The sequence below is a fragment of the Apteryx mantelli genome, chromosome 28 (genome assembly GCF_036417845.1).
Source record: "Apteryx mantelli isolate bAptMan1 chromosome 28, bAptMan1.hap1, whole genome shotgun sequence".
Classification (NCBI taxonomy): domain Eukaryota; kingdom Metazoa; phylum Chordata; class Aves; order Apterygiformes; family Apterygidae; genus Apteryx; species Apteryx mantelli.
The window spans coordinates 1,105,464-1,120,462 of NC_090005.1; the positions used below are offsets into that span (position 1 = coordinate 1,105,464).

The 14,999-nt window shown below is 41.0% G+C and overlaps 1 protein-coding gene across 1 annotated transcript; it reads left to right on the top strand.

The window, feature by feature from the left end:
- Positions 1 to 8,419: 8,419 nt before the first annotated feature.
- On the top strand, positions 8,420 to 14,142 carry LOC106487614 (keratin, type I cytoskeletal 19). The gene is made up of 8 exons (XM_013946390.2): positions 8,420 to 9,012; positions 10,829 to 10,911; positions 11,270 to 11,426; positions 11,686 to 11,847; positions 12,001 to 12,126; positions 12,258 to 12,478; positions 13,288 to 13,316; positions 13,844 to 14,142. Exons 1-8 carry the CDS (start codon positions 8,551 to 8,553, stop codon positions 13,879 to 13,881), a joined length of 1,278 nt encoding a protein of 425 aa, XP_013801844.1. The 5' UTR covers positions 8,420 to 8,550; the 3' UTR covers positions 13,882 to 14,142.
- Positions 14,143 to 14,999: the final 857 nt, after the last annotated feature.

Consider the following 14,999-nt stretch of genomic DNA (forward strand, 5'->3'; position numbering starts at 1 on the left):
CTGCCTGGCTGGCCGTCAGGAGCGATATGGAGGCTCCTGCCCCGCTCTGCTGCCCGTCTTAAGTGGGAAAGAGGAGAAAGCTCGGGTTGGGTGTGCCACCCCTCAGGTCCTGCACGTCGTTTTAATGGTAATGAGCTACACTGAGGCTGCCGCCACAGCTCAGCTGAGCGTACCACCACCTTTGGCTTTCCTTGGCCTTTGCTGGCTGGTGTTTTTAAGGCAGGATACACCAGAGCATAATCTGCCTGTCGTAATATCAAAGCCCATCAAAGCAAGATGGGGTGAGCTGAAATCTGGCAGAAACATTTGCAGTTTCCAGGCATGTGAATGTTTTACTTTGCTACAAGGAATAGGCTTTTTTCAAAGTTGATGAAGCGGTATGTCAGTTTGTACAGCATCCTCTAGTGGCAAATACAGAAAATATACAATTGGATTTGTGACAGAAACTCTTTAATATCGTGTCAAAATCAAATCCAAGTCTAGGCCCTGGGAAACAGGCCAACAAAGGAGCAATTTTAAACTCTGCAAATAATTCTGCTGGAAAAGAAAATCTCTACCTGCTCTTTCTTCTGCCTCCACTGACACAACAGCCTGTCTTGAAACCTGACATCGCCTTCCTCCCCAGGGTGTATTTCCTTGCCCTCCCACAGGCTCTGATCTCCTGTCTCTACAGCTAAGGAACCTACCCATCACCTGCAGAAGCAACATGTATTTTCTGGAATATTATAAAATCCCGGTTGCTGCTACTTTTGCCCATGACAGCACCATTTCCTACTTGGCTATCATACTTACCTGCTGAGAAATCAAATCATTGATTCAAACAGAGACAACTATACAAAGATGCAGCTTAAAATGTGTTTCATGGTCACATTTTCTACAAGGAAAATGTGCTGCTAAAAAAAAATGGAAGAAAAATTTTTCTAACAAAATACATAAGTAATCTGACATTTTTAAGGAAAAATACGGTAATAAAATAGATCATTTTTTCCCCAAGAGTAATATTGTAGTACCAGAGGGGGCAATAAAGTAAAATAATAGACTGACATTAAAAAGGATAAAGATGCTGATTTAATAAAGATGCTGATTTGATAGAAATTCATTCATTATGAAGAACAGGAAAGAGAATAAGTACCTGTTTTATGTAATGCTCTCTGAAGGTTTTGAGGTAATTCCATATGAAATCAGCAAATTCAGGCTAAGTCTAAACCTAGTGGACTGTTTTTGCATGTTTTTAATTAGTGTATAAGCTGTTTTGTCTCTGTGTTCAACTCATTTAGCAGAAATAGTAGCGGATAGTCATAGAAAGACAGGGAACCTGACATTACCCATTAAAGAGGCAGAGAATTTCATTAAGAATGAGCCTTAATTATGTGGTGGTGTGTTTATAATTCAGGCCTGCAGGGGGGACTGTGGAGATACTGACATTTTGCACTCTTCCTCTTCCCAAGGGCAACCGAAGGTATTCTGCATTACAATCTTTGGGTGTGTTTGAGTTTCTTAATTCTGGAAATTAATCATCTCCAGCCGCATAATATAAAATCTTCAGGAAGTCAGATGAAGCCTGAGCTATAGGGCAAGATAATAACCGTTCCCGTGGGTAACATCACAGCTGAGAGGCGAACTTAACCGGACAGAGAAGATCCCCAACAAGAACCGTGGACTAGCGGTGACTGAACTCCCTGAGATAGCTCCTCCGGATCAGGAGTGCCATATGCCTGCAGGATCTAGACCCACGCCAAACGCAGCCGTTTCACAGGGCAGCTGTCCATGTAGGCAGAGGCACAACAGGGCATTGCTTCCAGCTCCTGCAGCTGTGGGCACGCGCTGCCCCGAGTCTCTTGCACTCTTGGCTACAAGGAAACGGGACCACTAAGCCGGGCTCTGCAGGCAGCAGCCTGGGCAGGGCCTTCCACTGAACTCCCGACAGCCTTTTCCAAGGCAACCTTCCCCCTTGCCTGTCACCACTATCTCAAGTAATCAAAGAAAATCTCGTGATTCACTGTGCCTCTGATAAAAAAATAGACAAAAGGAAAGGATGAGAAAAAGCTGCTTTTGTGATACGTCTGGTATTTACTAGCCTACCATAATCATAAAAAATAACAGTAGTCAAGTTAAGACAGTACAAAAATTCTTATAGAAAAATCCATTCTTTCTGTGTCGCAAATAACACATTTCTACTAAGTTTCATGTTACACAAAACATTTTGGAGTGTAAATCCCAGCAAACTTCTGATTTTCTTTAAGTGTTCTCACACTATGATAGACCTCAGGGCAAATACTCTTTCAGGACTGACACAGCAAACATGCAATTTCAAGTACACTGCAGCTGACCCGCATAACTTGCTTAATACTGCCTTAAGAGAAGTTTATGCACATTGCAATTATTGTTAATAGCCCATTATTTATGAACCCACGCTCAGAGAAGCAGCGCAAAGACTGGCTGCGGGGAACACCTTTCCGTTGGCATGTGCTCCTGCGCCTAAACTGCCCCGGCTGCACTAGAGCCAGGGATCAGAGGTGCTTACTGCCTTGTCAACCTCTTTTTTTCTTACAGTATTTCTAATCTCAGTTCAAGTCTTCCCCACAGCCTAATGTCAGTCAGACTGCTGAAAAGGCTGAAGTCCTTTCATGATGGCAATACCAAGAAGTTCAGAGTGATTTCACACATGCAAAGATCTTAAATAACTGCTGAAAATTTTCTGTTAAAAATGCTGTTAGATACCATGTCAGCAGAATCTTACAGTTTTATCAGTTATTAAAGCTGGATGCATTACATTATCTAGACAGTAGACACAGATCTTACTGTTTAAAATGAGAAGATTTAAAGCTGAAGTGTCAGAGGCCGGTGGGAAACCCTGGATCTCAGCTACAGCTAGCAGCCAGGAAGGTAACGCCATGCACATACACAAATACTGCCCGAGCTGCCCATACCCGTCTCCCTGCTGAAAACTGAGCAAACTGCTGGAACGATCGGAAGTGCCAGGTGCTCCAGGGACTGGGCGACACGAGGAGAGGCTCAGAGAGCTGCGGCTGCTCAGCCTGGAGAAGAGAAGGCTCAGGGGGGACATTATCAATGTGTATAATTTTTAATCCATTTTATTTTTCTTCCTTGGGTACTTCACACGCTGATGTGCATTATCATTATAGTTCTGGTTTGAGAAATAAATCAACTCCACAGTTTAAAGCTATTTACACTTCTAGGGAAACAGAGACAATACTTGAGAGATTTCCAAAAGTACACAGCACATCCAGTTTCGTGTATTTTTCAAGTATTTATATTGCTCCCAGTTACTGAAGTATTTGAGTACTTCATAATCTTTTGTGTATTTTCCTCATAATACTCTATTGAAATATATCATGAGGAAATGAGGAACACTGAGAAATTAAATTTTATGCCCCAATATCAATAAAGAAGCTTGTAGCTGAACAGGAATCCAGATCTTTCAAGTTCAGCTCAGACACCCAGATAAAAATGAGAAAGTTGTCCTGTAACTTCTTTTAAAACTGAACCCTTATATGACTTTATTTCTTATATCTTTCAGTACAGAAATCTGGGCACCAATCTGCATTTCTCATACCGTAAAGCCTTCACCTAATCACATTCCCTCTAATTTGCAAAAACAGTAATTTTGAGAAAGTTAACAATGTTGCATACAGCCCTGCTTCTATCCACCCTCTCTTTAAACTTTTAACAGTTTTACATGTATGTGCTAGAACCTGCCTTTTTTGGCACAATAAACATTCTTGTCTTTGAATCTGTTAGCACAATTAGTGAGCATGTGGCAAGACAAACTCTGCAGGGATTTGCACAAAAATGATTAATGATGAGATATGAAAGCAAGAAAGCTAAGAATTGTATTTTAGGCTGACATTGAACACACAGTCATTTCAGAAACAGCCTCAGATCAGTTCCGTATATCATTGGTTCTTGCCACAAGGAAGTTTAAAGAAAAATAGAAGGAAAATCAGTGTCTGAGTTAAAGAGATTCAAATGTCTCATGCCTATGATCCTTAATACATTGAATACAACAGCAGTGTATATGGGATAGCAAGGAGCTGCTTTTTGGCAACAACTAAAAGGTACGCGCCCCTCTTTCGTGCTCCCCCCACCATGGTCCAATGACTCTGAGCACCCCTGCTGCAGGGAGGGGCGTATTGTCAAAATACATCTGCAGCTGAGATAAAATGTTCTTCCGTAACAATCCATCACTCGCTACTTTCTCAAAAAAGAATATGTACACAATGAATCTGAGGATCACGGTTTACTTAAATATCAGAGACAAATTCTAGATAGGAGAGAAAAACTTACAGAGCTGTGATTTTTAAGAAGGCGTATTTCATGATCAGTAGCTTGGGGCAGCCAAAGTTTTGATGAGCAGGAGAAGATATGAAGACATAAAATGTGCAGACAAAAGATTCAAGGAGCACATTTTCACTGATGGAGGCAGCTGTGAAAGGAAGAATTACCAGAAGGGACACTTAAAGAATTACATGCTAAATTCAGAATAATATCACTTTCTTGATTCTTTCACTGAAATACCTGCAAAATTGCAGGCACTACCAATGTACATTAAAATGTTCACAGAGTTCATTTAATTGTAATTACATTAGCAATTTAAGAACTTCCCTGGAAGCAAATTTAGCAGGATATGAGAAGAGGGAAGTATATGCTAGTGTCAATCAAGGGCAATTAAAAAAAAGGGGTTATAAAAAGAATTCATAAAAATACCCTGAAAAAGTACATACAATTTTTTAAGAGCAGTAGTGAAAAGTAAAGCAGAGTAGCTAAAGCTAAAGCAGAACAAACCAGGTGTCAGCAAGGAGTTTAGGTGTGGACCTTTCCCATCAGCACACTGGATGACTTGGCTTTAATAAGGGAGTCTCCCTTACTCTCAGATAGGTTGTAGATACACAAAATTCCCCGTGTTGTTCGCTCCTTATATTTCCTTTAGGGAAAGGCTGTTCTAATGCTTTCAGAGTTCATAGGTAACCAACCCTGCAACAAATTAAGTTTATTGCAGTGGGAGAAAAGACCTGAGCATATTGACAAAAGCACCTTCTTTCCTGAGCAAAGACTTTGCCATAAGCCAAAAAGGCTTTTCCAAGCATTTAAGTACGTGATACCACCTCGGAGGAGTCCTAGCAAAAACAAACGCAGCCACTGAGGTCAAAGAGATACATAAAAGAAAAAGCAGAATCTTTCTGGGAATGTACAACACAGCCTTACTAGAAATGCTGCATCAGGGACTCTTTTGCTACAGTCTAGTAGCTTATGATGTATTTGGTGGAATAAATAAGATGAAATAGTTATTCCATATGACAGTGTCTCTCAAGTTTTTCCGCTGATGACACTCCTTTTCAGATGCAATCCCAAACTGCCAAGAAGAGCTGCAATCCGTTCTTTGGGAATTTTTTCACATGGAACACAGAGGCCTTCCAGACCCTGATTTCCATGAACCAGATCGTATAATATTATATGCAAACTTAATAAATGTGCATTCTATTTTGCAAAAACTCAAAATATACTGCTTTGAGGACCTGACAAGGGAGTCTACGGAATAACAAAGAACTACCTAGGGGAAAGGATGTCCCCTTCTCCTCGCTGCATCACACAAACCAGAATATATCCTTCGAGCCTCTTGCATTTTTGTTCAGTGAAGAAAATCGCATGGACTTAAGTCTTCTATGCTCTAACTAGGGGCTTTAGTGTTAACAATAAAATAACTGTTCTTGTGTAGCTTTTTTTTGTCTGCATGCAGACACTAACATTCTGACACTATTCACAGGACTTGGAACAGTTTCCTGTTGGGCAGGTTTTTCCTACCCAAGGCTGAATGGGACATTCAGATCTACGGGAAGGAACGACCAGTGTGTCGTGTCTTTGGCGGGCAGAACTATCCTCCACATCTCTAAGAAAGGCCGTATATTTTTACTGCGCAAGTTGGAGAGTTGTGTGAATGCAGCAGTCTCTACCGAAAGAACAGAACTCAGGTGTGCTGCTCCAGCCGTGCCGTGCTGCAGCAGCAGTCGGGTGATAGGCAGTACTTATATTAAATGATATATTCTGTACCTGAGTCATTGCAGAATTCCTCTTTTTGATACAGCCTAATAATCAGATGCAGAAAGTTTTGTAAGCGAAGAAGCTGCTCCACTAGGATATGACTCTTTCTCATTTTGGGATATAGATTACCCACATAGAATATAGCTATAGAAACATGTTTGAGAGTTCCTTAAGAATAGTATGTAAGAGAGCTAGACAGCCACACTTTCACAATAAAGCACATTTGACTAAAATTACTAAATTCTTGTTAAGTGGCAAATTAATTCCATCATTTACAAGTGAAAAAGCAACATATAACCTGGAAAAAAGGTAAGTATCAGTCCACACAAATGCAGAGTTATGAAGCACAGAAAGCTAATACAGGAGGCTAATGACAGCAGGAAAGAAAAGTGGCTGGTATATGTTATGGCAAAATGAATACATTTTAAAAGTATATAGGGAGAACAGGAATTCAGTGCCTAATTACAGGATAAAGAAATACATACTTCTCTATTCAATAATTATTTCTTTGCAGTATTTGGAAGTAAATAAAGTGATCAGATATATTCCCCCCCATTAGCAGCCTAGTGGATTTTGAACAGTTTCTATTATTAACAAAATTTCTCATTTGCAAGCTCAAGTAACTTTTACCCAAGAAGTCTACAAAGTTTTCTAAGGATTTTTTTAACAGCTTTCAGGGCAATAGTAGACTATGAGCTCTTCATTTATATGTAACAGGTTCTGGACCATCACTAAGTAATGATAAAAAATCATTACTGCCTGGTATTTAAATAATTACTAGCTCTATGAAATAAATTTGTGGCTCAATGCAGCTCTCTATAGACATGTGTCCCTATCATAAATACTATGAGCACTTGCTCTAATTTCACTGACAGTTCAGGGCTTTCTAAGCACTAAAAGGGGAGAAGGTCCAAATTTAACCATGTACATACGTTACAACCATTTTTTGGTTAGTTAGAACAAAGCGGGGAAGGCTGCAGTGCGCTAGCTGTGCCCAAAATCTTGGAGAAGGATAAATGGAATTGTTGATACAGGTGTCTTGGCCAACTTCCAGTTTGTATATTTGTTCTTTCACACTCCCCATATTTGCCCTGCAGTTTGACATTTCCCTCAGTACAAAGTGAGTGCAGCATTAGTGTGTCGTTTAAAATATCTGATGCATTTTTATGTGTGTATCAAGACTAGACAGGCCTTCATACAGAATATGCATTTCATGTGGTGTGTGCTTACTTCCTTCTTTTGGTATTAAATGGATTTCCCATTGAAACATCGCAGCCTGGCGTCTTGTGCTCCAGGTGTTCTGTTTAGCGGAAGCACATCTATGTGGCAGAATTCCCATCCCAGCCTGGTTGCTTCCTGAAAGCTGTGAATGCTGGGGAAGCAGCTCACTCCCCCTTTCTTAAAAACAGCATCTTCTGGGGAATCCCAGAGGTTTGCAGGGAGTGAGGGGGGACAAGTGAAAGAAAGAGAACTGAAGAAAATATCCACTCATATGTGAGGGATGCTCATGGAGGAGCCTGGAATAGCAAAAGCAACTTTCTTTTGAAAATTCACTTTGGATAACAGAGGATTTAAACATTTTAGAAATAACATTTTCATGAATCTCAAAGACCAGAAGACTAAGTGATTATGTTTTTTTCTCCTTATTTTCCTCTTTCAATAACAATGAAAGGACTGAATGTATAATCAGGCACTTGTTTCTGTTGCTGCTCACACCAGAAGTACTCAGGAAGTTTAAGGCTTATTTCTGCTACAACTATGGTTGAATTCTCATTTCTGTATAAAAACAGAGTTTTTCACATAAGCCATGTTCTGTATCTGTCTTCCACTGCTACCCAAAAGAAACCAAGAGCAAAGAAACAAATGGTGAAAATCTTATTCTTGACAGAAGGATTTTTCACAAGGGAAATGATGAAAACTGGATGAGGTGGGAAGCTGTTTTCCCAAGGCCCACACGTACTGTTTACCATCTGGGCTCCTTTCAGGCTCTGTTATCAGTCTACCACCTGCATTCCTCTGTATTAAAACCCTCTCCCGAGATTACGTGACAAAAGCCATCGTGTGACTTCACCATGGACACAGTGTACACTGCAGCAGAGGTGTGGGCTCCCAGCCCTTTCGTTTCCATACAGGTGAACCACAACTCTAGATTTATGAACGCTGCCCTTAGCAGGGAGACACGTTCTCTGAATCCCACCTTCTGTTTCAAGAGGAAACGGCTGGGGGGAGGGAATCAGCTCCCATGTAACAAGGTATTTGGAAAAGAAACACAGCCCACTTGACAGCAGCTGACCAATGGGAGGAATTTCGGTGTTGGCAGAAGGCTTAGGGCTGATAAATTCCACGGGGCTCAGATAACACATTCGAGAGACAACTCCCATTGTTCCAGGCATAAAAGAAGTGGGGTGGGGGAGAGGAGCGCGCACTCCTGCTCCAGGATCACAAACTCTGTGAACTGTAATTTGGGTCAGGTCCTTGAGACTTCTTATCATGGCCAGCTACAGCTACAGGCAAACTACCTCTTCTGTGTCAGGGGGACTTGGTGGCTCCTCAGCCCGTCTTGGCGGAGGTTCCTTTAGGGCCCCAAGTATCCATGGTGGATCTGGTGGCAGGGGTGTCTCAGTCTCTTCCGTTAGGTTTGTCTCCTCTGGCCTAGGAAGTGGCGTGGGTGGTGGATATGGTAGTAGTTTTAGCAGTAGCTTCAGTGGTGGCTTTGGTGGTGGATATGGTGGTTGCCTGGGCAGTGGTGATGGCCTCCTTTCAGGAAATGAAAAGACAACTATGCAAAATCTGAATGATCGCCTAGCATCTTACTTGGACAAAGTGCGTGCACTGGAAGAGGCAAATTCTGATCTTGAAATTAAAATCCGAGACTGGTACCAGAAACAAGGACCAGGGCCTGCTCGGGACTACAGTCCTTATTATAAGACTATCGAAGACCTTCGAGAAAAGGTAGGTGTTAACATTTATTAAAAAGCAGCTTAGTTTGCACAAACACTCAGAGAAAATCTTTACTAGAAAAACAGCCAGGAGGGACTGCGGATTATGAAAAGGATAGGAAGATGAAATGAATACATCAAATGAGTCAGCAGGGATGGATAAAGAGCATGTTCAGTATGGACTTATCTACTTTTTAAGATGTTAGCTAAGAGAATGTATACAGCAGTCAGTCTGAGATGCCTCAGTGCTTAGTTCCCTGATAATACTTGCTTTTAAACAGTCAGCGATGAGTGGATTTGAGGACCCTGCAGACAGAGGTAGATCTAAATAGTGGTCCAGTAAACAGCAGTAAATTCTCTAACAGCATTCACTTAATTTTGCAGAGTTTTGTGTAGAACTTTTTCTATATTTCAATAGCTTCAGCAGATAGTACTTACTGGAAAGTATTCACTTATTTTCTGAATTAACAGGTGTGTGTGTATATATATATGTGTGTGTGTATGTATGTATGTATAAAGCAAGCCTTTTAGATCAGACCAAACTATAACAGCAACCTGCCTGTCTCTGCCACATAGCTTACAAAACTTTGGACTGGCACATACACACTGCTTTAACAGTAAAAATAAAAACTGGTCCAATTCAATTTTGTAAATGTGAAGAGAACATTTCAGGACTTCATCACCATCAATATATTTGTCTTGTAGAATTCACTTCCTTGAGTTAGGAATGGAAATAAGAGCACTCAAACATTTGATTTACGGATAAAGACAGCTGCAGACATGACGTAATCAATCTCATACATAAATGCAGGTTCTATGTTGCCCCAGCAGCCCATGAGTATGTGATAACAGGTTACTTTAAGAGGATACACACCTTGAAAACATACATAGTAGCTGACCGAACTATGTAAATAAATGAAAGAAAACTTGAGGTTCAGCTTGGAGTTCATGGCCCCTCCCACACAGTTTACTTTCCCTTGCTTTAACCCATTCACACTCTGTACTGGTTTCAGAAATCGAGTTCCAGAAAAAAGCAGAACCGGAAATTAGATTTTCTCATTTTAGTATCCTTTCCCCGCTTGTCTTTTATTCCCCTTAGTTAGGGGAGAGAAGATGTTGTTCCAGCTGCTTTTCTAGATGACCTGATTTTTGAAAGTCGGTGATGAAAAGACACGTTTTCTAGATAAAAATAAACCAGGATTACTCTTAAGTAAATAAAATTTCCTTTACGGCTGTTCATGGTGTATTAGAAGAGTCACTGAACACTGAACAGTGGTTAGTCTAGGAAACAAAAATGTATTCAAGGACTACAGAAATGCAGTATGAATGTATATTGTTTATGATACACAAACATATCATCTATTTAAAAATGATACAGTCCTTGCAATCACTCATCACTGCTAACAAGAAAATGTGTAATGAGAACAAGTTCTGCCAAGAAGGCTCTGCAGACTTTGCTTCCTTTGCATCCTACCAGGAAAGAGTCTTCTTGCTTCAGTCTTAAAACATCACCTACCCACTGGCTCACAGAACATGTAGATTCATCTCACTGTGGTGAATTCATACGGTGACAGGCCACTTCATAGGCCAGACAAAAAATAAGGGAACCTGTCCAGAAATGGTAATTATAGCAAAAAGTACTGCGATAAATCTGTGCTATATATTTGCTATACTTCACTGTTACTTTGCTGCTGAGACGAAATGCAGTACACTTTTATTTGGTGTAGCTACAGACGAAACAGAATCTTCACTGTTTTATCTTCAGTATCAAGGAAGAAGGTAACAGAATTGTTTCAGCTTCAGCAGTGAATCACTCTCATTGTTCATAGATCCTTGCTGCCACCATCGACAACTCCAAGATTGTCTTGCAGATTGATAATGCCAGGCTGGCTGCTGATGACTTTAAAACCAAGTGAGTATTTTCTGAAAGGAAAAAGGTCCCTTGTGCGGGTGAGTACCCTTGTTGAGCCACAGGGTAGTGGCTGTGAAAAAGCAAAGAAATGTCAATAAAAGTCTGTGTATTAACAGTAGTTTGATCCTGTCGTTGCAATTTAACCCTTTATGCAGTTGCTGAAAGCCTCATCTACACTACAGACAATTTTATATCATGCAATACATGTGGAGAACAGTTTAATACTGAACAACATTTGCTAAATGTTAGGTTTTCAGTCCTACAAAACTGGACACATTTACAACGTACAAAGTGTTTCACAGTGGGCTGCCTTTATCAGCTAACCTCAGTAGTTTTGTTTTGCTTTGTTTTTTTTAAGGTTTGAAACAGAGCAAGCTCTTCGCATGAGCGTGGAGGCTGACGTCAACGGCCTGCGCAGAGTCTTGGATGAGCTGACCCTGGCTAGAACTGACTTGGAGCTGCAGATTGAAAACTTAAAGGAGGAGTTGGCCTACCTAAAGAAGAACCATGAGGAGGTAAAAAAAACCCCAAGACACACATCTGAAAATGACATTAGAAAAACACCATGTGTGAACGTGGAGTCCTCAGGACTGCCTTGGGCTCTCCAGCAGTGAACAAAAGACTTCTGTGTAGACTAAGTAACTAAAGACACCCTCTGCAAGTATTTAAGGGTAGTTAGTCAGGCATTAGACCCTAAAGAAAGGAAGGAAGTTGCAAAATGTTTTCAGTTTATGATTGTACCCCCTTTTGTCTTCCTCTGCCATGCTAACATAGGAAATGAGTGCCCTGGGAGGGCAAGTAGCTGGCCAAGTCAGTGTTGAAGTGGACTCTGCTCCAGGCATTGACCTGTCCAAGATCCTGGCGGATATGAGAGACCAGTATGAACACATGGCTGAAAAGAACAGGAAGGATGCGGAGGCCTGGTTCCACACCAAGGTAGAAAACACTCCACACATATACAATATATTAACCAAAAGATCCATGAAAGAAAGAAAATAATTTGTAAAACGTACAGAAAAGTACTGTGAAAGCCTCATGACCTCCAGTGAGAGGCCTTGCATTTCTCATGTAATGTTCTCCCTGTTTCAGACTGAAGAACTGAACCGTGAAGTAGCTGTCAATACCGAGCAACTGCAGAGCAGCAAGTCTGAAGTCACTGACTTGAGACGCACCCTCCAAGGGCTGGACATAGAGCTTCAGTCCCAGCTCAGCATGGTGTGTTCAAACACGCACCGCATAAACACATACACACTGAAACATGTCCATACTCCCCTTCCCATGAGCAATCCTGTATCTGGCAGCAACTTCTTTCTTTGTTGTTTCCCCTCCAACCTCTCTGCTCTCAGAAAGCGGCGCTGGAAAACACCTTGGCAGACACAGAAGGGCGCTATGGTGTCCAGCTGGCGCAGATCCAGGCCCTGATAGGCAACATCGAGGCCCAGCTGGCTGAACTCCGAGCCGATATGGAGCGCCAGAACAGCGAATACAAGATCCTCATGGACATCAAGACTCGTCTGGAGCAAGAGATTGCCACTTACCGCCAACTCCTGGAAGGCCAGGAGAGCCAGTAAGTACCTCTGCTCACTGGGAAGACCTCTGTGCTTAGGCTCATAAAGTTTGACCATGCCATGGTGCTCATTAGATAACTGTGTCACAGCACCGCAGCAAACCCAGCTTCCAATACTCCTGGGTTTTCTAAAATGTTTAACAAATTAATTTTTCTGGACCATGCTAGAGCTAGAAATGTTACAATTTCCATTTACGTTAAGTAGGTACCTCAAAGAGCTTCTAAACCGCAGGACGCCCTGACAAACAGTACGAGAGACCAAACACAATGAACAGTTAAAGTGGTAACTAATCACATGCTTAGCATTTAGGGAACATAATGCAGTTAGTGACGCTTTAAAAAATATATGGATTAATACCAAATTCCCACAAACATCCTGTTGCCAGGTAAATAGTTCTTCCTCATAGGATTCACTGTAGAAATAAATATTCTGAAGAGAACTGAATGCAGAGCAGCTTAGCTAATTTCCGACAGCCATTTAAGTGCTCATAGCTCTCTGTCATTTCACATATAGCCTCAAGGAGGAAAATATTTCATAGCCCAGAACAAGAAATGAGGTAGGAGTTGAAAGGTTTTGATTTCCTTTATTCCCTGTTTTCCAGAAATGTCTTTTCCCACTTCAGCTGTTAAAAAAAAATTCTTTCAACAATTCCCTCTCCTGAGCTGAAAGGGGTGGCAAGGAGATGAACATCTCCTGTCTGACTATGTATAAAATGTACCTGACAGAGATTTTGCTTTCATATATCCTTCTCTCACCCAGCATTTGATGTGCTACCCCTCCTTTCATCTATTATCTCTTTGTTTTACAGGATGTTCAGCTCCCTTTCTGCAACTGCTGGTAAGGTTCCTTTCTCTTTAGGGAAACTTTGAAGAGTCAAGTTTTATTTTCTAAAAAGAAAAATACATTCATTATGGTAGCTGTGTCAATTTTAGAGACTGGACTGCTGCATTGACTCAGAAAAAAATCTAAGTAGTAATAAATGATGACTCTGGCTACAATTTAACAAATTACAGTCATTAGAAGATGCTAGACATCAGAAAAAAATCTCAGACTATGCTACAGTAAAGGTTAAGTACATCACAAAATGAATCATCATTCCCCCAGATGAAAGGATACAAGAAACTTGAGCTTGGCCAGCTCAGGGGTATTGTGTGAACATGTAGGTAAAATATTTCTTGAGCTTTTAAGTGTCAGCTGTATAGTAAAAGTGATGTACGATTCAAATCAATGCTATGAAGAGGAAAATTTCTGGGAGAAGGGAATGAGAGATGAGACAGAATAGAAGCTCAGTGTCCATTGCAGAGAGCGTTCTCATGTGCGTTACACTTCAGTAATTGTTGATCTTTCTTTCCGTATTATTGCAGACAAAGGAGACAAGCTGGCAGATGGAAAAAAGTACTGAAAGTCTTCAAAATGTCACCTTAAAAATGGAAAAAAAAAGCCAACACATAGGAATTAAAATGGAGAGGAATTACTATAAACTGGTGGAAATGAGCATGTCAAAGCACAGAAAAATCTTGACTACACAAAGTTTAGGTAGATTGGTCCATTTAGTCCTGATTAAGTTTTGAATTAGGTTAGGTTTTCAGTCATTTCTAGCTCTTTCATGTACTGAATTGCTGTATCTACTCTAATAAAAATGATCTGTTTCTTGCAAACGTAACTTCTTTCTGTTTATTGTGATATGCTTATTGCAATTTGACTTTAATCAGAAAAAGTAAACCTCCCCGACAGGCTAATGCTCACAGCGTCACATGGGTGGCTTCAGCTCCATCCCCGACCTCCTTGTCTAACTTCTCTTGCTGGCAGGGGCTCTGAATACGGAGGCAACCGCATCTCAGCTCCTCAGCGTGGGGGATGCAGGGGTGACTTACGTTCCTAACTACAGCGGCTGTGGGCTCTGAAGAGCAGGAACAGCGAGATGTTAGGTGGCTTTGGTAAGAAGGAGGGGCTGGGAGACATTTTGTTAGGGTAAAATACAAAGCTGTTAAAATGGTTTGACGATATCCCTATGGAAACAAATTGGAGTGAGAAACTAGTGTGAGATTTCTTCATTCACTTTCTATTCTGATACATTGATCTTCAAATAAAAATAAAATCCTCAGTTCATACAATTAGGTAACAAATCTTTAGCAACCTTCATTCCCAAACCATGGAAAGGATACTTATCATAGCTGAAATTCAAAACGTAAACACTTTTAGTTTAGCCCTTACAAATCAGTAATTTCATTCCCAACCAGCACTCTAGAAGCAAGGAAAAGGAAACTTTTCAGGGTTTGTGCTAAAACCAAATCAGGGCTATAGCTTAAGTATCACATTCCCACTTCCAGGTATTGGAAGAGGCATAAAGTTAACTAGTCACCCGAGGGCAAAATCAAAATGACAGTATGCCCTGACTACAAGCACCCCGATACCAGACCCTCGCAGCGGGGATCCTCTTGCAGCCTGTGTTTCAGGGAGACACCATCAAGTCCTTCATCACTTCTCCCCTATATAAATTATTTCACTCTTGTTCATAAC